The sequence below is a fragment of the Sapajus apella genome, unplaced genomic scaffold (genome assembly GCF_009761245.1).
Source record: "Sapajus apella isolate SASKATOON/1434 unplaced genomic scaffold, GSC_monkey_1.0 scaffold16, whole genome shotgun sequence".
NCBI lineage: Eukaryota > Metazoa > Chordata > Mammalia > Primates > Cebidae > Sapajus > Sapajus apella.
This window is the reverse complement of record NW_022436956.1, coordinates 23,653,840-23,681,389: the sequence shown is the minus strand read 5'-3', so window position 1 is coordinate 23,681,389 and position 27,550 is coordinate 23,653,840. Positions and strand designations below refer to the sequence as shown.

The 27,550-nt window shown below is 46.0% G+C and overlaps 1 protein-coding gene across 4 annotated transcripts; it reads right to left on the bottom strand.

The window, feature by feature from the left end:
- Nucleotides 1–292: 292 nt before the first annotated feature.
- POU2AF1 (POU class 2 homeobox associating factor 1) lies at nucleotides 293–27,550 on the bottom strand. 4 transcript variants are annotated; one of them, XM_032285629.1, is made up of 5 exons: nucleotides 26,955–27,494; nucleotides 6,903–7,033; nucleotides 5,712–5,754; nucleotides 5,363–5,628; nucleotides 293–2,553 (listed from the first exon to the last, which is right to left on the bottom strand). In XM_032285629.1, exons 1-5 carry the CDS (start codon nucleotides 26,968–26,970, stop codon nucleotides 2,239–2,241), a joined length of 771 nt encoding a protein of 256 aa, XP_032141520.1. In that variant the 5' UTR covers nucleotides 26,971–27,494; the 3' UTR covers nucleotides 293–2,238. The 4 variants fall into 4 exon arrangements, with proteins under 4 accessions (XP_032141520.1, XP_032141521.1, XP_032141519.1 ...); XM_032285630.1 differs by lacking the exons at nucleotides 293–2,553; nucleotides 5,363–5,628; nucleotides 5,712–5,754; nucleotides 6,903–7,033 and adding exons at nucleotides 9,555–12,413; nucleotides 12,632–12,773 and having other exon boundaries at nucleotides 26,955–27,550; XM_032285628.1 differs by lacking the exons at nucleotides 293–2,553; nucleotides 5,363–5,628; nucleotides 5,712–5,754; nucleotides 6,903–7,033 and adding an exon at nucleotides 9,555–12,773 and having other exon boundaries at nucleotides 26,955–27,550.

Here is a 27,550-nt window from a genome sequence, read left to right as displayed (position 1 = left end):
TAGATGAACTACTACCAAGACATTTGACCTCAAGATAAGAGAAAAAAATAGATCATTTATCTTAGCAAATACGTAAAGTATTTTATTTCTTTCCTAGTTTTTTCCAACGTTAACTCCTTTACGGAGGTTGCTTTTGCACCCTTTCAAAGAGTCACTGAAAAATCTTGCATAGTGGTTTTTTATGGAAAACCAGGGCTTTTAATCCAATAGGACTGAGACCCCCGCCCACCTACTCAACATCACTACCAACAAAGATGTAAATGTATCATCTCAAATGCTGTCTTGAGCTTTTAAATCTAAAAAAAAAAAAAAATCTGAATAAAAACAATCCAAGATTTGTGTACTGGGATTTTAGGCAGATACAGAGAAATTTGGGTCAAAATTAACCCTAAGCAGAAGAAAAAAAAAAAATCGAAAACAGGCAACTTTCTCCAGAGCTTTTATTTAAAATGGGCAAAGAAAATGTGTCAAAGAAACTGTCGTTTCCCAGAAAAGTCATTCCCCAGAAAAGTTCATGACCTCTATGTGAATTCTACCAACTGAAGTGTCTGCTTAATAGTGGCAACGGTGCTATTAGCAGGTGGACGTGCCAGTTCCCAAGGCAGAGGTTCACTGTCAGGGGCTAAGTATCCCTGCTAACAACTCAGCCTCTTACAAACCTGATGTTTCTTCAGCCAAAAAAATAAAACTAAATTAAAATTAAACCTAACAGTACTTCTGGCTGAGACTCTAGAAGTCCGCAGGAGGGAGGGTGTTTGGATGGAGGAGGCCTTGGCTTTACAGAATGGAGACTTACGGAATCTTTTAAGACACTAAAGAAACCCACATGGTAAAAGGCTGGGCACGGTGACTCATGCCTGTAATCCCAGCACTTTGTGAGGCTGAGGAGTGCAGATCACGAGGTCAGGAGTTTGAGATCAGCCCGGCCAACATGGTGAAACCCTGTCTCTACTAAAAATACAAAAATTAGCTGGGTGCAGTGGTGCATGCCTGTAATCCCAGCTACTGGGGAGGCAGGAGAATCACTTGAACCTCGGAGGCAGAGGTTGCAATGAGCCAAGATTATGCCATTGCACTCCAGCCTGGGTAACAGAGTGAGACTCCATCTCAAAAGAAAAAGAAACCCACATGGTAGCACTAAGGCTAAGCAAGGACCTATCACCTTTAGGCTTCATGGGGTCTTGGCCTCCTCAGTACAAGCAGAGGGCCTAGAGTTGAGAAAGAAATGGCCAAACACATCCTCCACCATGTTTACCACAGCCCAGCTTCCCTTGCACGTATCCTCAAGGAGAGCAGTAAAACCACCTCTTCAAGGAATGCTTTCCTTCAGTTTATTGTTCTTCTTAATAACCAAGTAATCAGGAGCCAAGTCATGCCTCAGCCTTCCTCCTCCCTGCATCAAACTCAAGCTTCCTCCCACACCCCTCTCGCCAACTAAAATGCACAGCGTGTTCCCATCCCTCCTCTGCCCCTCTCTCCATCACTGGCCTGTCCCCACCCACCCTGGTGTTCTTTTTTCTCCCCCACCCACTCCCCACCCCTCACTACCCTGAGCCCCAGGCCTTGAGATTTTGCTGCCCAGACTATAAATCTGGCCAATGCTGAGAAGAGCAAACAAAGGAGCAACTGTGGGAACTGACAGCTCAAGGACTGTGGCATCAGGGTGGGCCCTTGGCTGCCTTTCTTGGGAGGTGCTGCCAGGGCTGGTCTTCCCACCGGCCACTGCATACAGCTCAAAATGACAGAGGGTGTGAGTGGCCCTAAGACGGGTCTGCAGGCACTGGAGAAGCGGGGCCTTTTGCAAGAAATGAAATGTGACAGAAATGAAAGCCCCTGGACCACAGACTTGGCAACATTTGACATAAAATATTATCACTAAAATCCCTATGATTACCTCCCAAAATAGAACAGAATCGAAAAAGAAATAAGAAAGAGAGAAGAAGCGAGGGAGGCAGGGAAAGGAAAAAGGAAAGGGAGAAGGGAAGAGAGGGAGAAAAAGGAAGGAAGGGAGAGAGGGAGGGAGGGAGGGGAAGAAGGGAAGGAGAGGGGAAGAGGGAGGAAGTGAGGGAGGGAGGGGAAGGAAGAAGGGAAGGAAGGTTTACAGGTCTACAATTCTAGCTGTGGGTAGAAAGTGTAGTTATAATATAACTACTCCAAACAGGCATGAACCTGGGGCTCAATTCCAGGCTCATTTTAAAATCCCAGTTTCAGGGAACAGGACTCAGGTGGGAGCCACCCCTAAAAGCCTTCCACAGAGAGAGTGTGGTTGAGTGCGTAGGCGTCGCTATCCTCTTCCTCCAAAAGCAGCTTGTCGATGGTCAGTGAGCTGGCGGCTCTCCTGGGGTCTTCCATCTCCTGAAGGACTGGCTCTGGGATAGAGATGGGGAGCTGGACAAACTGGGGCCCGGGCAGGGCTGGGGCCGGAGGCTGATACTGCAGGGTGGAGGTGGGTAGCGTGGAAAGGGGCTGAGGCCACGGGAAATAGGTGAGGGGTGCCTGGTGCTCTGGGCCCTCCAGCGGGGGCCCCACTGTGGGTGTGGCGGAGCTTCTTGTCTGTGACAGGGAAACACAGGACAGAGGGTTAGCAGCCCCGGGAGACCAACCCACCTGTCCTTGCCCTTAGAGGGGTCTCCATCTCCCACTTCAACTCTGCCCTTTCCTGGTTTCTCACTTCATGGGGCTCTACTTCTCCTACTCGAAGTCTTCCCCCAAAGGAGAAGCCTTGCAGACTTCAACCACAGCCCCTTCCCTGTCCCTCCCTAGCTATATGTCCTTGCTCAGGCCACTTCCTACACGGAAGGCTCATTTTTCTCATCTATGAAATAGAATCAAATAGTAATGAACTCATTGGGTTAAGCCAATTAGAGAGGATTTTCCAGGTTTCATTGAATACAAAATGCATTTCTATTTCAGAGATCTTAAAACATGAAAAAATATGCATCTTGAGATCTATGAAAATACAACACATGAAGCCATAGCCTGGCAGCTGTATCCGGAAGGTGGCCACTGTCCTGCCCAGACACAAAGACAGTCCAGGCTCCACACAACAGCTTTGGAGGTCCCTATGAGCCAACACAGCTCCGTCACCTCCCACCCCTCTAGTGGTGGCCAGCATGGGGATGTCCAGCCATCCCCAAGTGGGGGAAGCACTGCTTTGTCAGCAAACGTGGCCTGCCTTCCTGCTGCTGCCTGGTACCTTCCACATCCTCATCTTCCTCTGTCTCTGAGCTGCTCTCCATTGCCACCCCACTCATGGGCACCCCCCATGACCCTCCAAGGGTCAGCTTGCATGCTCTATGAGTCATACCCCTCCCCTGCACAGTAACTGCCCTCACAAACCTCAGCAAGAGGCGGGCCTGGATTCTTAGTTTTCTTTCATAGTTGAGAAAAGCAGATAGAAGAGGATTGTCTCTGCATGGATTCATGTGAGAGAAGCCAAAATCTCCCCCTACTATCCCTGTCTCCCCGATCATATCTCCCTCCTATTATCACTGTGTCTTGACAGTAAACTGCTAGAATGATTTAGGTCAGGGCTTTTCTCAACTTCCTGGGGATCTTGTTACAATGCAGCTTCTACCACAGGAAGTCTGGAGGGGGCCCTGGAATTTTGCATGTTCAGGGGACACCAATGTGGCCAGTCCAGGGACCAGAGTTTGAGTAGCAAGGTTTTAGGGTGCTTTGCATAGAATGATAGAACCGGAAAGGGTCTCAGAGGTCTTTCAGCCTCCCAAAATCCAGGCTGAGGTGTACACCCCACCACAGCACACCCACTTCGCCTCCTTTGACTTAAGCCAGTGGTCCCCATCCCAGTGTCCTGAAGCCAGACGGGATCCAGGAAAGCCTCATTATTTCCAACTTTTCAAAAGTCCAAATGGAAATCCTACATTTCCCAGTCATAAACCTGTACAGGTCCATTGCAACTATAGGTTTCTTTGCTCAGGAATAGAATTACACCCACCCAGCACCACAGCAGATCTTATCTCTGCTGATCAGGAGTGTGGACTTGTAGCTGTAGCCAGCTTTGATGAGTTAATTTGCAAAATGGCAAAACAAATACATTATTTCTTAATAAATACTCTTTGTTTGATACACAGAACCTTTCAAAGCAGAAGGTGGGGATGATGAAAGGGGATAATGAAAGGAATCCTTGGTAATGAAGTGGCTGGGAACCATGAGTCCTCCACCTCCCCAGGCCCACCCCAGGCCCCCTGACATGGAAATGAGTTGCCTGGGAGAGGTGTTGGATTAACTCCTTCTTATCTATCATCATCCAGGTTCCAAAATTGGTTTGCTGGGTAGCCAGCTGGGCCTAGGATGGAAGGGCTTCTGCAGGCCTTGCATAAAAGGTGCTTGGAGGAAAGACAGGTGCATCAGGATTGCACTGGACCCTGGAGGGAAATGGAGGAGACAAGGTGGACCAAAGCAAGCTCCGCCATTGAAGGTGGGCTCTGGGACTGCTCAAGGCCCAGCTCTACTTCCCATGGTTTCCCTGAACTGGAGCTGGATACAGCTGTAACCACAGGTCTTTTTGCCCTTGAACACTTGCAAAACTCCCACTCCTTTAATCAAACAGGCACCATTAACATAAATCTATTTCTCTTCTTTCCTTCTTTCCTGGGGGAAGGACAGGCCCTTCCTTCCCCATCAGGCCCTTGGTTAATGTTAGCAGATTTTGATAAGATGATGTGCTAAGCCCTCCAAATGCATTATCTCATTTGATCCTGACAACAACCCTTTTCTTGGTATTCCCATTTTATAGATGAGAACACTGAGGCTCAGAGAGTTGAAGTCACTAAGCCCAAAGTCACATAGCTAGTAAGTGAAGGGGCAGGGATTTGAATACAGGCAATCTGACAGTAGAGACCGAACTTTAAAGAATTACCCTACACGTGAGTCTGATGCCATTGAAATTATCATCTGTGGCTCAGCCTAGAAATCTTCTGTTAAATCCCATTATTAAGTGAACAATCGCTCCCTAACTTATCTGAACAGAAATGAAAGGCTGGTTCCAACACAAACCCCCATGTAGATCTCACCCGGTACCCTACTCACTAAAAACCTCAACTTGGAACCACGACTCACTGCTATCAGGGAAGCTGGGGAGATTTAGAACAGGGAATCAGAGAAGATCTTCCCAGTCCTGAGGGGCAGAAAGTATGACAAGAAGGCTGCAAGACATCTTTGTGGAAGATATTTCAGGAAATGAAAATCAGGGCAGGCCTCCATGGAGGACAAGGTGAGCTTTGATGACCTGATTATCCTAAGAATCAATACTAAGGAAGAGCAGGGTCAGGAAGTCAGTTCTGATTCTAAAAGGTGCACTCAGCATGGGCAGGTGCAGTTCTGCCTTTGTGTGACATACCGTGACATTGGTGATGAGTGGCGGAGAGGCATAGGTCAACACTGAGGAAGGCCCCACCACCGTGTAGCTGGGGCACACGGGCTGCACATACATGTCAGCTGAGTAAGGACAGCTGACAGCTTCATGGGGCACATACTCGGTGTAAGGTGTCCATGGGGCCAGGGGCTGGAGGGTGGCCGGGGTGGGCTGGGAGAGCCAGCCAGCACACAGGGCACCCTCCTCCGTCACTGCAGATGCAGAGACCTCCATGTCCAGGCAGGAAGGACCTGTGGGAAGAAGGACATTACGGAACTGCAGATGCCACCCAGATGAGAGGCGTGAAGAGACCAGGGCTACGGGGCACTCTTACCCACTGTGGTGTAGGTCGCCAGGGGCTGATGGGGCAGCACGACCTAGAGGGGAGAGGAGAAGACCAAGGTCAGCGTTCAGCCATCCCCAACTGGCCCTGTGCAGGGGACTTGCCCAGAGGGCCTCAGGGCAGGAGAGTAGAAGGTAGGAATCTCTCTGGTTAGAACAAAACACCCCACCCAGTACCCCAACAATCACCACCTACACTTGAGGAGTTTGTGTTTCCATTTAGCAGGAAGTGTGTGCGCTCAGGGAGATGGTATCTTCCTCTTATTAGGGATAGCCCCCAACTCACACCAGGGCATGTGAGTCATTTGCTCACTCAGACCTTGACAGTAGCTGTGTCCAGTGGGCCATCTGAGCCAGCCCCGATCCCTCATCCCAGTTACTCCACCCTCACTCTATCCGTGGCAGCCTCCACCATGCAGCCTTCTGCCTTCTGCTCCCAGCAACTATCCCACACAGTGAGGACCTACACTCCTTCCTGCCTAATCCCTTTGGTCACATCCCAACCCGTTCACCTGCACACACACACACACACACACACACAATCTCTCTCACACACAGACATACACACACACACACACATACATATACACACACTCATACACACATGCTCTCACACATACATAGACACACACACACACACACACAATCTCTCACGCACACACTCTCACACACATACACACACACATACACACTCACACACACATACATATACACACTCATACACACTCACACATACATACACACACGTAGACACACACTCACACACATACACACACATACATACACACACATATACATATACACACTCATACACACTCACACATACATACACACACGTAGACACACACTCACACACATACACACATACACACACACATACACACACACACATATACATATACACACTCATACACACACATACATACACACACGTAGACACACGCTCACACATACATGCACACACAGATACATACACACACACATATTCACACACAATCTCATACACTCACATACACATACGGTCTCACACACATACACATACACACACGCACTATGACACCCATGCCCACAATTCTCACACACAAATACACATTCTCACACACATATTCTCCCACATTCACACACTCACACATACACACACACACATACTCTTGCACACTCACACACACAATCACACACTTACCGCCGTAGGTGCAGGTGCTGTCCCGCTGCTGGCGTGGCCTCGCTTCCTCCTCAGCAGTTCCTTCACTGGCTCCTTCACGCGGACGCCCTGGTATGGCCGGGCCGGGGCCGGGGCTTGTTCCGGAGCTGTGGCTGTGAAAAGCAATGTCCCTGGAGCCCATGGTCCTTCTCGGACGAGCCCCCACCCCAAAGTGCTCATTTGCTCATGGATCTGCCTGCTCCCTAATTCATGCTTGAACACAGAAAACCAAGTGACACTTCCCAGAATACTTCTCCAGGATGGTCACTCCTCCTGCTTCCAAACTTTCTGTGGGTCCCCTGCACCCAGACAACTAAGGCCCAGCTCCTTATCCTACAACTTAGTTGTCTGGGTGCAGTGGACCCACAGTTTCCATTTAGCGCACAGACTTCCTGCTAAATGGAAACACAAATCCCTCAAGTGTAGGTAGTGATGGTTGGATAAGCCTTCAGAATGAGATCCGAACCCATTGTTCTCACCATTTTGCACACTCTCTACTACACAATCCCTGACTCCAACCAGAAGGTCTGTCTGTATTTCTCTACGTGTTCCCTGCATGTCTCACCCCCTCATCTGTGGTTGAGGTTTTCTGTGGTCAGAATTCTCTCTCACTTCTTTCAACCTCTTGGTTCTTGCTGACCCAAGACAAGTGCAACCCTCGTGCCTGACCCCTGCAGCCTGAGGAATTTCCACATCCTACAGCCTCTCAAACATTTCCAGACCTGATTAGTATTCATCATAGGTGGCAGTAGAGGACAGCTATAAAAGCAGGGACTCTGAGCCAGATGGCACAGGTCTCAAATCCTGCCCCTGCCACCACCTCGCTGTGTGATCCTGGGCAAGTTACTAAACCTCTCTGTGCCTCTTAATCTTCAGTTTCTTCATCAAAGGAATGTTGAGAGAAGTCACCTGATGTGGCAAATGGGTAGAACAGTATGTGCTTCAAATAAACTCAGGTACAGTGTAGGCATTCAAAACAACTCAGTCTGTTATGTAATAGTTATTCCTTCTGATGTGTCTGATGCCCACAACTAGCTTATAAACTTCTCAAGGTGAGTTCTTGTACCTTATTTCTCTATATGTTCCCAGTAGTATGCCCATCCGTCTTAAGCTCAGTTGATACTTATCTGTCTTAAGGTCAGCTGATTAATCGATTGGGTGACTCCTGAAGCTATGCTGCCATTTGTCTTCCCTTCACCTCTCCTCCACCTTTAGAATGGAGGCAAGTGGCTCCCAGGTTCTCAATGACTTCCAGGGCACGGAGCAAATACCCAAGGGTGATCCATGTACCCTGGAGCCAGAGAGCATCCACCTGCTGCTGAAAAATGGTTTCCTTCCCCTCTTGTCATCAAAGCAAAGAAACCAAAGCATTGACCCAAATAAGAGGCAGTGCGTAAGGCCCTTCCTGGCCTGGGAGAGCAATTGGAAAGCAGTCATGGCTGGGAAGTGACAAGCTGCCCACCCAGACGGCCTGTGGCCTAGGGGCCCTGGGCTCTCAGAGAGCAGGCCTGGGCCAGCCAAGAAACCCTAGCACTTAGGACTTCAACAGAGAGGCCATTATCATCCACCGATAAGGGATCCAGGGATGTGGCTCTGAATCAAAGTCCTGGAAACCTGGGTATCTGTTAAACCCGGATCTGCAGCGCTACCCTGGTTGAACTTTGCTCAGTAAACATCCAGCTGATAAGGTCCCATGCCTGACTCGGCACCAGATCTCCCTCCAGGTTCTAGCCATGAGCAAGTCCTGGCCTTGAAGCCCAGAAGGCAGAGAGAAGCTTGGGCAGAGGCAACAGGAAGCGGAAAGTGAGCCCCATAGGCAGATAATGTGGGGTGAGGAATCCCTGTATCTCAAGTGGACTTCAGACCCATCCTCCAAGGTCCCTCAGCTGGCCAGGTAGCAAATCAACCAGGAAGTGACACAATATACAGGTACAGGTCCTGCTCTGGGAGAGTGTGACTCTAGGGGGCTTATATGGGCCTAGGAATCTGTATGTATAAAAATCTCTCAGGTAATTCTGAAAACATATTAGCACTAAAACCACTGATAATTCATTCCTAATTTAACATAAGAATCTCCCTATAACATCCCAACAGGAGAGTCATTATCCTTATTTTAACTTCCCCCGTCTGAACAAGAGATCTACCAGTCTTGATTCATTCTTTCAAATATTTCTAGTGCCCAGGAGTACAGCACTGAGCAGGACTCATGCAGCCCCTGTCCATGTGGATCTTGCAGTCTAATGGGGAAGACAAGCAACAGAAGTTGCCAGCAGCAGAAGAACGTCACAACTTGTGAAATTCTGCCATAGGAGTGTCTAGCAGGGGGAACCAGCCTGGTATCTGTGCCCCAGGGCCAACTGTGCACCTTCACCTTAGTTCTGAACACCAGTGACAGTGGACTTGAGAACACACATACCTATATTCAAATCTGGGCTGTCGCTTACTGGTGGAAAGTTCTTAGATTTATTTAATGTCTCTGGGCTTCAATTTCCTCATTTGTAAAATGGGAATAATAACTCTTCTCTCACACAGTGGTTGTGAGGATTAACTGAAATAATACATTGGGAGCTCCAAAGGTCACATCTAGATGCTCAATGCATGTCATTTTTCTTCTCTTCCCTCAGGCCATTTCCACCTTCCTTACAGGGGGATATCATATCAGACAGCTCTTCATCTTACTGAAGCTGCCTTATGGTAACACATGCTGTATTTCCCTCCGTTACCTTCTAAAGAAACTCACGATCCTTATCCATTTACAGCTGTCTCATCTATAAAGTGAAGATCATAATGGTATGATGTTGTAGGGTAATTTAAGGATTACATGTGAAGAGCTTGGACTAGAGTTTGGCACCGAGCATTTAATACATGTGAGCTCTTATTATCATGCGTATTAGTAGTAATATTCCTTTTCCACATCTGAGAGACACTAGGTGCCCCCCTAGGTCTGAAGGGACTTATCTCACAATGACATGGTTTCAGTCTCCCCACCTTCCTTCTGGGTGAGTCACTCTTGCACAAGTTCCATTTGCCACTTTCCCTACTGCCAGGTGGTGCCCAGCGATGACCACAGACCCCAGGTACGACCTGACGTGTCAGACAGCAGAGCACCTGCCCTCCCAGACTCTGCTCACTCTTTCTCAGGATTACCCCATGGCTGTCGGCATTTTTAATTTTTATGAGTACATAGCCAGTGTATATATTTATGGAGTACATGAGATATTTGAATACGAGCATGCAATGCATAATCATCACATTAAGGTAAGTGGAGTACCCATCCCCTCAAGCATTTACCACTTCTTCGTGTCATAAACAATTCAATTATATTTTTTTAGTTATTTTTAAGTGTACCATAAATTATTGTTGACTAGAGTCACCCTGTGGTGCTATCAAATACTAGGTCATATTCATTCTCTCTCACCATATTTTTATACTCATTAATTATCCCCACACCCTCCCCCTGCTGCCCTTCCCAGCTTCTGGTAGCCATAATTCTACCAGAAGTGTGTGAATTTTTAGCTTCTACAAATGAGTGAGAGCATGAGAAATGTGTCTTTCTGTGCCTGGCTTATTTCCTTAACAGACTGTCCTCCGGTTCCATCCATGCTGTTGCACACATCAGTTTTGTTCACAGTCGTATCCTGCAATTCACACTTATCTCCAACTGAGTTCCCAGCTACTCCTTAGGCATAAAGTACAGCCTGAGGCATTCTGCACTTAAGAGAAATTTGGGAAAGGGGTTATTTGGGGGTCTGAGCACTGTGGTCACCCTCTTAATTCAGCTGAGGGACAAAAAGGGCTCAATCCCATATGAACATATATCAGACCAGCTCAGAGACAGGTGTATGGCTCACCCCCTCTCGTTTGCATGTACACCTCTGAGGAAGGGCTCAGAGGCCTCCTGGTCCCAGTTCCTCCCAGGAAGTGGACACACCACACACTTGGCTGGAAAGGGACCAGCTGGGCACTTCCAGGATCTTGTCAAGAGACAGCTCTCTGCCTCCTGCTGTTTGTAAATCAATGAACAAAGAGGGCTTGATGGAGGTGCCGTGGGCAGAGAGCATCACCCTCTAATGTCTGGACTTCCTTGGAAAGCACAGTGTCAACAGGTGTGCCCTGGCACAACAGACCATATGTGGCGCTATCTCTAAGTCCCCACCTCTTCCTATTGCCGTTGCAGGATTCCCACAGCTTCCAAGGGTCTCCTGACTGCCCGCCATGTGTCCACAGCCAGCTGCCGAGCAATCCTGTAACTGACTCCAACTGAGCAGGTAAGAGGGAGGGTGCTTCTCCTAGTGGCTTTGCAAAATGCTCATAAAATATCAGAATCTGAAGCCTCAAGACAATTCCAAAGGAGCCCAACAGGCAAGTGTTTTTGCAAGTTGAAACTTGCAGTTGGTACCTTTCACACCAACCTATGAGCAGCAAAAATAAACATTTTTAATTCCACAGTAAACACTGAGCTCCCTACTGTCACCATCATGAGAACTGAGCCCACAAATACAAATTTGGGAGGGGAAAAGAAGCTTGTCTAAAATCACGATTGCCTCACCTTGGGGCTCCTGTATCCCTGAATTAACTTCAAAACAACTAAACTGGAATCTGTACGGTAAATGTTTTTAACCTTTTAAATAATTTTCTAAAATAATAATTTAAAAATCCAAAGAAAATAAACCAGGAGATTGAAATAATAAGATATCAGCAGAGAAAATAGAAGCCCAATTTCCCAAAGTGGAGTTCCCCCGATCAACTTTCAGCTACAGGTAGTACACCCTCAAAGCCTGAAGCTTTCTCACCATTAATCCTGTGGTCTGAGAGCCTTTTAAGTCTCCCATGGGTATCCAAGAGTCTATCACTGAGGAAAATCTTTCCACCTCAGCATGAGCCCCTTGGTCCTGATTGGAAATCTTTTTCGGGCTGAGAAGTTCACCATATTGCCTTTCTATGCCACTGGAAGTCAGGCCAATGGAGTTTGAGAGAGAAAAAAATCATTTACGGAGAAACCATTAATTTGTCCCCTAATAAAAGCTTCCCTTTTCCAAAATGAGCAATGAAACAAAACCTGTAGGTATAAAAAGTCAGCAGAGACTATTTCAGTTCCCCCGCCACACACCCAGACATGCTCCACATCACAAAAATAAGAGTCCTGCAGCTGCTGTTCTGCTGGGGAGTGCAGAGCATGAAGACTCGAGCCAACTGGTCCCCTCAGCCATGCTCTGGCTGCATGTGGACATGTGTCTCTGCTTTGCACCAAGCTAGGAACATATGGAGTGTCCTGATTTAAATGAACATGGCACTCCAGTTCCTTGATGAAAGTATAATAAAATATCACCCAGGACATATGCAAAATAGTCAGCACTTGTTTATTTAATGACACCTTGCCAACCACACTCATGCCACAGTGCAGGAGCTACTCAGCTAAGGAGGTAAGTCAGTCCCTCCTGATGGCTCTGAGCAAAGCAAACACCTAGGGCCTGGTCACTGGTATCTTCTCTTCTGGGGCAACTTTAAGACAGCACATGTCAGAAGGCATTCATTCAGTAAAACAGCCTCCAAGGCACCCTTGAGAGAAGACCCTTCTCCCAGCCATTTCTCTCTTGTGACGTACCATGGGCTGCCATGGCCAGGCACCAGGGTGGACAACACTTAAGAGAGTGGCTCTAATGGCTAGGTGGGCTGCAGGATAAACATGCATTTCTGTCCAACCGTCTCACCCACTGAGAGCACTCTCCATTCACAACTGACTGGTTGAATCTTGAATTGGCAAGGCAGCACCACAGTGAGGGATAGAGCAGAGGAGAAGAATGTATCTTTCCTTATTAGATCAAGGCTTGAATCTGAAATTGCCCAACTGATCTAGGATACAATAACATAGGGATAACCTGTGGTTAGGCAGCTGAAGGAGGCAGCTGGATATCTGGTTGTTTGTCCCTTGATTTAAGCAATACCTAATTTTGGCTTTTCAAGACCAAAGAGAGCCTTGTGAAAAAATTAACTTTTCCTGTGACCATCATGTAAGGACCACTTCCTTGGAGGACAGACTCTTCAGACCCCAGCATTAGTTTTATATCTGGGGTCAGACCCAACTGCCCAAGTCCCAAGGCTCATGTTGGCCTGGGGTGCAGCCTATGTGAGTGAGAGTAGCCCTAACAATGGATTCATGAGAGACATCACTGTCAGTCAAGAGGAGCTTTCTGGATAATTCTCAGCTTTGCTAACCAATGGCCCTCATGATACAAGGGATTCCTTTATGAAGGACATTAGAGAAGGGGAGTGGTTGTTAGTATCAAGCCTGGGAAATAAGTCACTTGGTCAATTTTGGGGGAACTTACCTAAAAAACAAGTAAACCTTATAGCCACACAAGGTCATTTTGAAAGATAAAAGCTCCTAGCCCAGAAGAACATATGACACATTGTTAATGGTGACACACTATTGATCACTCTAGGTAACCACTATAAATATCTTTTGCTTCTGACTCTTCAGGATTTTTTTTAAGACCCAGTGAGAGGAAATACAATTTTCTTTTTATTTGTAGCAAAACTAACAAACTTGCCCTGGCTTCTACTGAAAATCAAGTCACAAAAGTTGGGGGCACCTGTCACTTTCCTATAACGAATTCTTTATATTTTCATACAAGAATTAGCTGGGCGTGGTGGCAGGCACCTGTAATCCCAACTATTCAGAGGCTGAGGCAGGAGAATCGCTTGAACCCAGGAAGCAGAGGTTGCAGTGAGCCAAGGCAACAGGAGCAAATCTCCATCTCACAAAAAAAAAAAAAAAAAAAAAAAAAAAAAAAAAATTCTCCATCTCAAAAAAAAAAAATGTTCATGTAAAGAATTTTGTTTGTGCTTGTGGCCCTAGGACTTCTAGAGAATGTTAACTCCAGTTGGCTAAAGCATTATTCACATCCTTAACTGAAACACTGATGTGGGTGATTTTCTTACAGTGACAGTCTGAGTCAGAGTTTTCAAATTTGTTCTTTCCATTCATGGACAATGGCTAATTTTTTTTCCAAACAGGAAGAAAGAAGTTGGATTTTGGCCAAAGGTTGGACTTGACATGCTGCAGAAAGGCTTCCTGCCCATTTACACCATACTGTAGTTTACCTTTTTTTTTAATGTAGGCCCACAAAGAAATCCCATATGCATGTAAACGTAGGCTTTCTGTTCACTGACATTTGAACTGAGAGGATCCTGTAGCCAGGAAATATAAACACATCACTCACGTATCCTACAATCTGGATGATACCCAGGACAGAGGAGAAAAAGACAGCAGGGGCAAAAGGTAGCTTTAAAGATGATTAGAAGACACGAGAGAAAGGGGAACCACTATTGAAATACAATTTGATGTTGCCTGCAAGGCTGCTGGATAGCTGAGGAGTAAGTTGTAATATCTTGCTTGATAGGCTGGAGTGTCTCTATCAGGAGATCACAAAGATCGTGGCTTACCTCACGTTCTCTGGTCTGGGTGAAGAAAGGAAAGGAACAGATGGTGACATTTGCCCTCCCTGTGTTCTCATTCTAAAAGACTATTCCTTCCCATCAGCCCTGCAGAGCTCACTCACCAACCATAGGCAGGTCCCCTGGGAAAGGCTGAACCAGGGGCCACAGTGACTGAGATTTTCCTCAAATCTAGGCAAGCCACCAGGACCTAGAGAGAACAGCCCTGACAACGGGAGCCAGGGGATGCTCTTAAGGTATGTTGGGGATGACGACAGAGGATTGTTCAGTCTTAGAGCCACAGAGCCCCAGACCAAACTGGTCCTGTTTAACGAAGGCCATAGCCAGCAGGGAATAGATGCCCAGGGCAGTCACACAGGGATTCCTCTAGGTTGTGTTAAGCTGAAGTAAAGAGCCCACTGACACACAGACCACCCTTATCCACCAAGCTCAGATCTTGATCTTAAGTGTCACTCAGAGAAATAAACAGGACACCTTGAGGCCTCAGGATTACCTGGATTGTCCCTAAAGTTCTGGATGTCCGTCCCATAACCAGAGGTGGAGGCAGCCAGAGGCCTCAAGTATGAGAGGTTTCAGCATGGCAGCGGCCCTCCCACCCTTCCCTCACAGGCACGACTGCCCAGGCATCCTCTCCCCAGTGCTCTCTGCACCTTCGACACCACACCTCCCTCCTTCGGAGCATCCTGCACAACAGATCAAGCACAAAAGGCTGTTTGTACCCATTCTCTTCTCCCAGGGACGTTCAATGTTAGGCCTCTTTTTATCTAGACTCAGGTCTGTTGAATGAATGGGTGGCAAAGGTCCATGTGTTTCCTGGTCACATTCTTAATTCTCAAGAACTCTGATATCACCATACTCCCATTTGCATGATGTTCCGTAGAGACTTTGACACTAATGATTACAGGTAGATCCTCACTACGATGAATTCCTCTTCCCCTCCCTTCCTTTACTGAGTAGGAAAGTGATGCTCAGAGACGTTCACTGACTTGACCAAGGACTCCACTTGTAAGTAACAGTGTCCTCAGCCAAGCACAGGACCTGTGATTCCAAGCACGGTCCACTTCGGCCTCACTGCCTGCCTCCTCCCTTCCCGGGCAAGTCCTGTTTATTTCTCTGAGTGACACTTAAGATCAATCATCAAATGATTCTTGGCCCGGTCCTAACCCTCCTTGCTCCAGTTAAAGTCTGGGCTTGGACCACCCTGATCCAGTTTCCCTTAATTGCCAATTTCCCCAAGAAATGGTGTTGCCCAGTTGAGAGAGGAGAGATCAGCCTATGAGAACCTTGTCAGCAGCCTTCTCACATGAGGAGTGACGAGAACTGAGAGACCCAAACAATTCCCCGCAAGGTTTTATTTTTGGTGTTTTTCGACTGAAATGACAGCGGACAGGTCCACCTGAGAAACCAGCTGCATCTGCCCGCCTTTTACAGAAACTGGAGTCAGCAGAGCAGAAAGGGTTCCTATCTCAGCTACATTGTGTCCCGGGGTAGGGGACAAGACTAGGAGACCCCTGGCAGAGCATTCATTGAACAAGTACTTGCTGAGAACAGATGTGGTTCCTGCCCTCTTGGAGCTTACAGTCTAGTCTAGTGCGGTACACAGACTTTAATCAAATAATTGCACAAGCAAATTTAGAATTGCAAACCATGACAGAGCTGCATCTGCCTCAGAAATGAAGTGGTTCTGGCTTGTTTGAATGGTTTAGTAAGGCTTGAACAAGCAGCAAACTAGGTTTCTCAGTCTACAGAGACTGTATAGAGGAGAGTGCAAGTGATATGACTGTTCTGTCTTCAATGCAGAGGAGCTGTACTAGGGCCAGAGGCTGAGGCCACATCATGAGCAGACCTTTGTCCCGCACCCTCTAAGTAGCAGGTCCTTGAGTGAATCCTAAGGGTGTGTCACTAGCTGGTCCTATCCTTTCTTGGCTGATTGGGCCACCAAGAGAAGAGAAGTCCAGGGAACTCAGAGCCTAAGGTGGAAATCAGCAGTTTTCAGAGTTTCCATACTGAGTCCCAAGGGTGACTTGCTAAGAATCAAATTTGCAGAGGCTTTTGTGCCAGGCTAGAACTACTCTTGATGAAGTCATAACGTGCTCCATCTATGCATGGGCCCTGTTCAACTGGGAGGGGAAGAAGGACCCAGTGCAACACTAAAATCCTTGTCATTGAGAAGCAGTGTGGTATACTTTGGGACTAGACCTAGCTTAGAAAGCCTGCTGTGTTGCTTATCACCTGTGTGACTCTTGGAGAATCACTTAACCAGTGTGTGCCTCAGTTTCCCCATCTACAAAATGAAAATAATAATATCCATCTCAAAGGGTTATCATGAGAACTGTATGAGAGTAACACAAGAAACACCTGGTGCATAGTGGGTTCCCAACAAATAGCCGTTTCTCCTTTGATCTCAGCCAACAATCCATGGCCCATCAGTCATTGGAAGTAGCCTTGGTACAGCGACCGTAACTTGCCCCCATTCAACTACATCCTGATACTGAATGTCTCTGTCTTCAGCACACCCAGGATCTTCTGCTGCCTGCAAGGCTTGTCTCTGCCTGCCTTCATTATGCTCCTGGAATTTATCACTCAGGTACCTGGAATCCGCAGGCATCAAGACAGCCCCACTTAGGAGACAGGGAAGCCAATGATGCCACAGAGAGACTGGTCAAAGACCCCACTTTCATATAGCAATCCTAGATGAAGACATCAAACCCTCAGAAACAGGCTTTTATAAAGATACCATGAGCTGAGCAGAAGACTTCTTTCTTCAGAAGTCACCAAAGGATTAGGTTTGCAGCAGATTTGAGTTTTTAAAGGATTACTCTAGAAATGAAAACCTCGGATATTTTGAATGGCAGCAATTAGGTTGCAGACAGAGTATGATGGCATCCCCTTGCCCTGACCTCAGATGCAGCCCCTTAAGGAACCTGTACTTGTCTCCTAAAGGCCAGGAGCACAGCCATGGCTGAGGCTGTGTTGTAGATACTACTCTGAGTGAGATAAAAACATAGGAGCACATATCGCATATGGAATAGAAACGTGGCAATGGGCAAGGGAGTGCTCTTCAGTGACTGTAGGTGGGAGTTTTATCACCTTGTAGAGCAAGGCAGGTTCCTGGATCACATATTTGGCATTCCCTCAGCTTTACTGAGAGTGGGGCATCAGAAGGAGAGAGAAAGGACCTAAACAGAGCTCCAGATCTACCGTCCCAGATCAGGTGAATGAGAAGAGTCGACCTACCCCAGTGACCACCCCAATTCTATAGCAAAGCAGTACAACAGTGAATGATGAAGCACAGGAAATGGATGTATCCACCCTTATTAGATCAAGGCGTGACTCTATAATTGCCCATCTGAGCTAGGATGGGAATAACCTGTGGTTAGGCAGCTGAAGGAGGTAGCTGGATATCTGGTTGTTTGTCCCTTGATTTAAGCAACATCTAACTTAGGCTTTTCAAGACCAAAGGGAGCTTTATGGGGAAAAAAAAATAACTTTTCCTGAGACCATTGTGTTGTAGGGACCACTTCCTTGGAGGATGGGCTCTTCAGACCCCAGCATTAGTTTTATATTTGGGGTCAGACCCAACTGCCCAAGTCCCAAGGTTCATGGTGGCCTGGGGTGCAGCCTATGTGAGTGAGAGTAGCCCTAACAATGGATTCATGAGAGACATCACTGTCAGTCAAGAGGAGCTTTCTGGATAATTCTCAGCTTTGCAAATCAGTGGCCTTTATGAAGCAAGGGATTCCTTTACAAAGGACATTGGAGAATGGGAGTTGTTGTCAGTATCAGGCCTGAGAAAGAAGTCACTTGGTCAGTTTTTTAGGAATTTACCCCCTCCTTATTCACAAGAGAGCCACAAAGACTGAAAACATAGTCTTCACAGATTCAAAGCTTAATGAAGACCAATGCAGTATGTTTCACGGCCATTCACTGCCACTCTCTGTGACCAGCTAGCAGGGATCTTGCTTAAAAATGCAGTAGATTGGCCATGTCAGGGGATCCAGCTGTGATCTGAAGAACCCTGGAATATACTTACAGTGCCTGCAGGTTCCAACAGAGTAAGAATGGCAGGGAAATGTGGGGGAACTTAAGCAATTAGAGCTCCAGATATCCTCCAAAAACTGTGCCATTTATATTCTTATACTGAAGTTCTACGGTAGATTTGGTTTGAAGAAGGGAGTTTCTGACAAAAATGTTGTAGACATCAGCCTAGATATTCTTGGATTTTCTTCCCAGTGCTAATATTGTTTGTCCTAAGATGCATCTGCACACCCCCGGATCTAAGCAAACACCATCTATTTCAGGCTTCAAACCCAATGCTATATGTTCCATGACACCTTCCCTGATTTCATGGTCCCCGCCTTCTGCTGAAGATAATTCATTTCATTGGTCAGTTTCTCTAGCTGGAAATAATTCCATAATTGGATGGATGGCTGGAGGGATGCATGCCTGCATGGATGATGAATAGATGGTTGATTTTCCTTCTATTCCTTTCCTTCCTGAATTGATGTGGCTTTCATCCAACATTAAGATGTGCTCCTATTGTCAACTCTCTTGCCTCTCTTCTTTCTTTTCTGTCACCTCAGCATTTCCTAGTCCTGGAAAGTTTTAACAATGTCCTATATGCTTGTTCTTTTCCAGTGAAATATGTGGCTCTTTCTAGTGGATTAAAAGGTAATTCAGTTTAAGATTGGTCAAATTCTTTTTAGTCCCAGCACCTGGTCTGAGAATTATTCTGGTTTATAATTTTTTGGTGACCAGCTCTTCCCAGAAAGTGGTACTAATGAAACTATTACTAAGAAAAGGAGACCACACATCATTGTTTCAGTTTTCGGTATCTATTTCTTGCATATTTCAAGTGTCATTCTGCTCACAACTAGATTATAAACACTCAGTCCAATCTTGTGAATTAAAAAAACAAACCCAAGTTTGCCAGTCAATACAAGCTTTGCTGTCAGCCTATGTTACAAGGTCGGCAGGAAAACTGTGACCTGAGTTCCAAGTTTGATCATAGAATAGTCAGATTAATCATCAGAAGTAACCCTGATCACTAAGCCACCTCAAGTTACAAGACTAGAGATACGTACCCTGCCATTTCACAAGAAATGCAGAACTCAGGGGATGTACAAATTGTAATCCAAAATTAGCCTGCATAACCTTTGTCTTCAGAGGTAGAGTATGACAGAATGGGAAAATAATAATAGCAACTAATATTTATCGAGTATTTACTTAATGCCAAGCACAGCAGAAAACCCCCACCACAATCCCGTAAAGTAAGAGCCATACCCCTGGTACGTGTCTATAAAGAAATGGCAGCAGAAGGAGGCAAAAGGACTTGTCACACAACCAGTAAGGCGTAAACCTAGGACTCAAACTCAGATTCTCCTGCCCCAGAAGCTAAGCTTTAACTACTAAAGGCAAAGAAAGAGCAGAACTGTCATGCTCTAACTCAAAGTTAAACCCTACTCTCTACATTTTACTCTCCACACCCCACCCAAACACACACACACACACACACACACACACACACACACACACACACACAGAGAGAGAGAGAGAGAGAGAGAGAGAGAGAGAGAAATAAATAAGTGCCAAGGAGGCAAAAGCCTTGGCTCCCAGCAAAGGCTGCCTGCCACACCAGGCTCTCCACTAAAACTGTCCAGTAAACAGTAGGGCTAGGTTATTTGGGGGACAAGCTCTAGATCCTTCTCTGAGCCTTTTATTATAGCTAAAATGTCTTCAAAGTGCCCCACAAAGGAGGCACAGCAGCAAGCAGAGACCTTGTTTTCTTCAATAAGTAAGCTGAAGTAGATGTTAAACAGTCAAAATGGGTTCTCATGGTATGAACTACCATCTGCAGACTTCATTCTGCCATTAGTCCCTTATCTGACATGGAAGGGCTGTGCTTTTACCAAGAGCACCTCCTAAGCACTGTGAGAGAGACAGGCACCATGGCAGGGAAACAGGACAGCTTAGCAGGCCAACACTTGAGGTCTGTTCAGATGAATTTTGCTGTTTAGGAGAGTTATTAACTTAATCTTCATGGTTCAGTTTCCTCGTCTATAAAATGGACCTTACAACAGAATCTACTTCATGGAGCTTTTATGAGGATTAAATGAGATAATGCACTCAAAGCATAGTGAAGACTGGAAGTTATGACACTCAACATCTATCTGCCTTCCCTTTCTTTCTAACAACCCCTGCATTATGGAGGGTGGCAATGTGCCCAGCTAAACAATTATGCTGTTCTCCCTTGTAGTTGGAAATGACCATCAGATCTCAGCAGAAGTTGTGTGTTGGGGAGGGAGAAGAGGCAGCAATCGGGAGTCATAATCTTTTGCCATTCCCTTTTCTTCTTCTTCCTTGTCCAAAGATGTGATGATCACAGATGTGATGGCTGAAGTTACAGCGGCAACTGTGAAAGAACCTTGAGGACAGGAGCCACATGCCAGGGACAGTAGATTAGAAAGACAGAAGGGCCCTGGGATGATGTTGGCACTGTGAGACTCCATATGATTCTGACCTGCCTACTGTGGATTTCTTTTATGCGAGAGAAAGGACACTACTGTCTTACTTAAATCTATGTTATTTCAGGTCTCTTCACCAGCAATCAGATGTAATCCAAACTTATCCAACGGAACATTTTGGATACTACATGGCACCAAATAAGTTCTCCATCCCCCAGAGCTGTTTATTTATCACTGTTAAAAGAATTGAGCATTCTTCTGCTCCTAGTAATGCCCAAGGGTTTATTAGAAGCCATCAATTTCAACCTCCAGGTGAGCAGTTCTCAGCCTTAACTGAACATTAGAATCACCTGGGAGGCATTTGCTGCTCCCCTCCAATGTCCAGGACAATTTAATCAGAAGCTCTAGGTTGAGATCCAGGCATCTGTGTTTCTTAAATCTACCCAGAGTATTTCAGTATGTAGCCAAGGTGGAAAAACACTGCCCTGAGCAGATATGAGAATCCCAGCCCAGGCGCAGTGGCTCATGCCTGTAATGCCAGTACTTTGGGAGGCCGAGGCAGGCAGATCATCTGCGGTCAGGAGTTAGAGACCCGTCTGATCAACATGAAGAAACTCCATCTCTACTAAAAATACAAAATTAACCAGGCGTGGTGGCACATGCCTGTAATCCCAGCAACTCAGGAGGCTGAGGCAGACGAATCACTTGAACCTGGGAGGTGGAGATTGCGGTAAGCAGAGATAGTGCTATTGCATTCCAGCCTGCACAACAAGAGCAAAACTCCATCAAAAAAAAAAAAAAAACAGAATCCCATCTATTAAATTAAGGACTTGTGATTTAAAACATGTATTTATTTATTTTTTATGTAAACACTCAGGAAAACTCAGCCGTTAGAGCTAGAAAAAAACCTCAACCAAGTTCAATCTCTAGGAAAATTAGCCAGGAAAGGTCAAGTTCCATTTCAACACTAGAACATTTGAGACCCAAAGAGGTTAGGTGGCTTGCCTAAGGTCCTTCACCCAATTATCTGTAGATTGGAAAGCAGAATCCCTGATTTAAAGAGCAATGCTTTGTCCCCAGCATTACACGAGAGGGTTTCAGAGAAGGCCTCCCCATCCCAGATAGGTCCACTTCTGTCAAGCAGTTCTACAAAAATGAGAAAACTAGAATGTTACTAAGCATTTTATAAAGGTGAGAATTATGTTAATGTTCATAATCAATTAGCCAACATTGGTTTGGTTGGCTCAGAATAAGAAATTGGTAAACATCTTCATTAAGTGGGAAAATCAACTACTTTAGAAGATGTCAAAGTGGGAAAAAACATTTACTTTGTAATGGAAAAGTTAAAAGCAGTCATTTACAAGACTTATGAATTAAATGTTCACACATTTAATGAACAAGTGTAGGCAAACTTGATTTTTTTTTTTTTCGTTCCTCATGAAAGAACAGAATCTCAAGTGTGAATTGGAAGAGAGCTTTCAAAACTTTGGGGACAAATTTGGCATTTTTCTTAGTAAGTAAATGTAAGAGACAGGAAGTAAAGTATTCACCAAGAACATCAGCTGCTCTTTTACTAATTAAATCTGTGTGTTTGGTTGATGTGTGTCCCTTATTTCACCTCCAGAAGGTGCATGTAAATTCGTGTCTCTCTTTTGGATTCTACTTGCCCTTAACAGCAAGAACTGCTTAATTGGCCAGGCATGGTGGTTCACTCCTATAATCTCAGCACTTTGGGAGGCCAAGGCGCTTGGATCACTGGAGGTCAGGAGTTCAAGACCAGCCTGGCTAACATGGTGAAACACCATCTCCAGTAAAAATGCAAAAAAAAATAGCCGGGTGTTATGGCTTGCATCTGTAATCCCAGCTACACCAGAGGCTGAGGCAGGAGAATCGCTTGTAACTCAGAGGCAGAGGTTGCAGTGAGCTGAGACTGCACCACTGCACTCCAGCCTGGGCAGCAGACCAAGACTCCATCTCAAAAAAAGAACTGCTGAATCAATGAAATTAACTTGGTAAGAAGTAAAGGAAAGGTGCTCACTTGGCTATTAAATAAGCAAAGGTTGTAACATAGAATAGAAGTATTGGAGGTTGTTCAGAAACCGAAATTACTTCTCATTAAGGTTGTGCTTAAATTTATGTAGGAGATAAGCTTCCAAAAATTGTATGCATAGTACACATTTTACTTATCTTTAACTGCTTCCCAAAAAATATTGGCTCTTTAGTGGAACCCTAGAGTAAATCTGAAGAGCAGAGTTCTATGTTGAGGAGAATTTTAAGGCCCTAATTTTTCTGTTTGCTAAATCTCTGCTCTGTTCAAGTTGTCTGAAAGCAAAGGCATATTCATGACATAATAATTTGATAAATTATTTCCTGTTCCAAGGCCAGGTCTACAGGACACCGAGACAATAAGCCAATCTAAAGAAAATCAGTCAAGCATGCCTTTCATTAGCATGTGGATCATTCCCTAACACAAACAACAACAATAAAAAACAGCTGTCCGATTTGTTCACTTTCTAACAAATGGAGTTCAGTTAATTATACTCAGTTCCATTGCTTTTAAGGAAGAAATTCAATCAAATCAATTTGGGGTATTATACAAATTATTTAATGAATTGGCTGCAAGTTTTATTTCCCATTGGTGTTGGCATTGTACAATCCCAGGATACTGAGTATCTTAAGGAAATGAATGCCTGAAGAACCAACCAAATCATCTTAGACCAGAGGTTGGCAATTTTTTTCTATAATAAGCCAGAGAGTAAATATTTTAGGCTTTATATGCTGTACAGTCTCTGTCACAACTACTTGACTCTGCCTTGTAGCAAAAGCAGTCCTAGACAATACTCAAATGACAGACATGGCTGTGTTCCAATAAAACTTTATTTACAAATGGGGCAACAGGCCTGATTTAGCACAGAGGCCATAGTTTGCAGACCCCTATTTTAGACCCTTGGAAAACTTTGCAATATCCTATCATCCAAGAACATTTAGACTAGGGCTTTTTAAGTATTCTAATCAAAGTGTGGAAAAGGATATATAAATTTAACATAACACTGATCACTCAAGATGTGCCCACTGGAGATTTCCAGGACGGAAGGTACTAACTCACCACCATCACTACTTATCAGGAAACTTGCTATAATTTTACCTACACTCTCTACTTTAGTTATCACAAAAACCTTGGGAAGCAGACATTAGAATCCCCACTTCCCAGATGTTTCAGAGTGCGAGGAGGAATAACTAAGTTGCACAGTCAGCTTTCAAACCCAGACCTGCCTCCCTCCAAGGCTCCTGCTGCTTCCACTACACTGTTACTAGCTGGGGAGGGATGGTAATTCTTCACATCTACACCTGACCAGCAGACCAAATCCAGAACCCAGGGAGGGGATCTACAGATGGAGTGACTGCATCCAATTGGCCCCTCAGGCAAATTTCAAATCCATTGGTTGAGGCTTGAAGATTTCTACTTCTCTGTGCCAGCGGTTCTGGGCTTTGTCGTGTTATTCTCTCATCTTAACCGAAAGCTCATGTTCACATTTAGTCCACAAACGAGGGTCATGGACTAGGTAGGGAGGAGGCAACGTTCACAAAGTGAATGTTTTCTTAACCCTTTCCAGAACCCCACAGTACAGTCATTTCAGCTCATGCCTCGAGGATGTTTTCTGAAAAAAGAAAGTGCCCTTTCAGCACTCTTGGTGTCTGATTTCAAACCCTGCCCTTCCATCGGGTGTTTGTAAGTGGGCTGACAATGCTGCCCTGTTTTTACTGATTTCCCCACAGGGTTTAGTCACCCAGGTGCCCTCTATATATACCACATACTTGGGTTCAGGTTAAGGGGATGGGTCCAGAGCCCAGGGCCTCTCCTACTTTCTTTTAAGGCTTAAAGGACAATTCAGGATAACTTTGATTTGTGTTCATCTAAACATGTGGAAATATTCACCCCAGTTATTCCACTGATGAGCTTACAATGTGGTCTCCCTTACGATGGAGTTTTGCTGGACCTGACTGGTCTCCAGGGTGTGAGCAGGAAGCATGCCCTCCAGCATCCCCTTTCAAAAACCTGGGGCCGGGCGCAGTGACTCACATATGTAATCCCAGCACTTTGGGAGGCAGAAGCAGGCATATCACTTGAGTCCAGGAGTTTGAGATCAGCCTGGACAACATAGCAAAACACTATCTCTACTAAAAATACAAAAAAATTAGCTGGGTGTGGTGGCAGGCACCTGTAGTCCCAGCTACTTGGGAGGCTGAGGTGAAAGAATCACTTGAACCTGGGAGGGAGAGGTCGCAGTGAGCCGAGATCACGACACGGCACTCCAGCCTCAGCAACAGAGCAAGATTCTGTCTCAAAAGAAAGTCTGTTCATCTCTTAGAAGGAATTAGAAATGAAAAAATTTAGTACAGAACCAAGAGAGAAAAATACAGCAAATTGTATATGCAGGGAAGCAACTCATATCTCAGAGGCTGACACAGACAGAGCGTGAGGTGCCACTGAATGTGACTTCAGTGGCACCTCACTTACTAAGGATAGATCCTCAGAATGGGTATGATTTTTACCCCTACTTTACATATGAAAAATCTAAGGATTGAGAAAAAGGAAAGTGACTTGCTTATAGAAAGTAGGCACCAAGGCAAAACTCCCTCCAGGGGCTTACACAAAAATCAAATGATTCAGCCCTAAGTGAAAGGGCACACAGATGCTTAAAAGCCCCCAGTAAAGAGATGAATGCCCACCTGCTCTCATCCACAGAGCACTTACAACAGGGTCAGCTGCCATTGTCCCAGGAAGGATAGGCTGTCGCTGCTCCATCGCTTGCTGGTAGGAGTTGCATGCCAACCATTCTCGAATATTCCTAGTTATCTTGGGAGAAGTCCATAACTCTCAAACCCAAATTAAAGTTCATTTCTCTTCATTTTTTAAAAAATACATCTTACTGATATCAAATAATGGTGGGTCTTCGCAATCTGAGAAATTTTGAAATCACTCTTCTGTATTACTTGTTAACCAGCTTAAATCCAGAGAATTTACATAAGGCATAAACCAAACGACAAATTGGTGATAAGGTGACAATGTCACATTTTAAACAGTGAAGTTATATTTTCAGAACTTTAATGGATCCAGTCGAGTATCTTTCCATAAAAAGGAACACTCCCTAATTTACCTTTTTCTGTAAATCTAGATTCTTTTATATTAAGCTTGCTTGACACAGAGCGTACTTAAATTAATTAAAAGGCGTTTTAAGAAACTAAGAATCTTTAAGAAAAAGATAGAGCAATTTTTGGTCATTCTTCTTGCTTGAGGAAGTATAGAACTAAGCCCCAATAAGGTTCAACTCTCAGAGGCTGAGTTGGCTTTGTTTACCGCGTGAAAAGAATGTTGTAAATAATCTGTATGATTTCAGTTATGAGTAAGGCAAGTTGCTTTTTGGTCCACATAAAGGAAAATAAAGTTCACAGTCGTCCCATGCAACTCTAGGGAGAAAAATGCAGGCCAAAGATAAACCCACTGCTCCCTTTGCAGTGGGATAGACAGGCCTTGCCACAGAAGGGGAAAAAGAATGACAAAAGGCAAGACACTGGAGCTAGTGAGGACACGCTTCGCCAAGCCAAGTCTCCACTCCTCCCAGGGTATCCACACGAACACGTCACGCCCTGGCAGAAAGCTAAGTCACTCATCTAGAAACAGTCCCAGGGAATTCAACAGCAAGCTGAAGAGCTGCTGCTTCTGGAAATAAAGCCCCTCCTGTAAAGAACTGCATGGCTTTTCCTCCCAGCCCCCAAACCCATCCCACATCTGGCTTTTGTTGTGTGAATCATAAACTGCCCTTTCTTCACCACAGTGATTCATGCACAGGAGCGAGGTACCCCGACCCGTCCCACCTTGGAACACTAGTTCGTTCCCCTCCAGCCTGGAAAATCAGCATCACCTCTGACAGGCTGGTTTCTCCACCAGGCTCCATCCCGCCCACCTCCCCACATCTCACTCCCAGGCTTGGAACCCAGACCCGGTGGCCCCATCACCTCCTCCACCAGCTCCCCAATCCCAGGCCAAGCTGTGATCACCTGGCCCCGCTGGCCCTCGCTTTGCTCTGACAGCCACCGCCAAACCACTTACGTTTTTGCCAGAGCATGGCCTGTGACAGGATGTTGCCTTTTCTCTTTGAAGCCGACAGTTTGGCTTCTTTAATGCGAGACTGGGGTGTGCTTTCCTCCAGTGGAGCCACCGCTTGTGCTGAGGCTGTTTCCTGGGCTTTTTAAAGGCCTGGGTTCCCGCTGCGTGGGGCGCGTCATCACGTCCTCCCACCTCAGGCACGGGTGCAACGTTTCTGCAGCCAGGCCGCCGGTCACCCCACTGTGCGCGCCCCAGCGGCACAGGCCCAGAGTGTTCCACACCCGGAGCCAGCCAGCTGGGACAGAGCAACAGCGTAGCGCAGGCGGCCACAGCCTGCCCAGGCCCCACGGGGACGTGCTGGGTGTGGGTGTAAAGGTGGTGTGGGGCAAGCTGTGGGGACCCCATGTCTAGCCCTCCCCAGGCCAGTGATGAGCCCAAAAGCCTCTCTGGAAAACGTTGGGCTTTGCATAGCGCGTGCAGGTTTCCAAGCCACCAGGGCATGGGGTAGGACTCAGCCCGCCATGAGTGCCTGCTCTGCGGGAAATGCGATTCCCAGGGGTCACTGGTTCTCAACACGGAGGAAACACCTGTCATCTCAT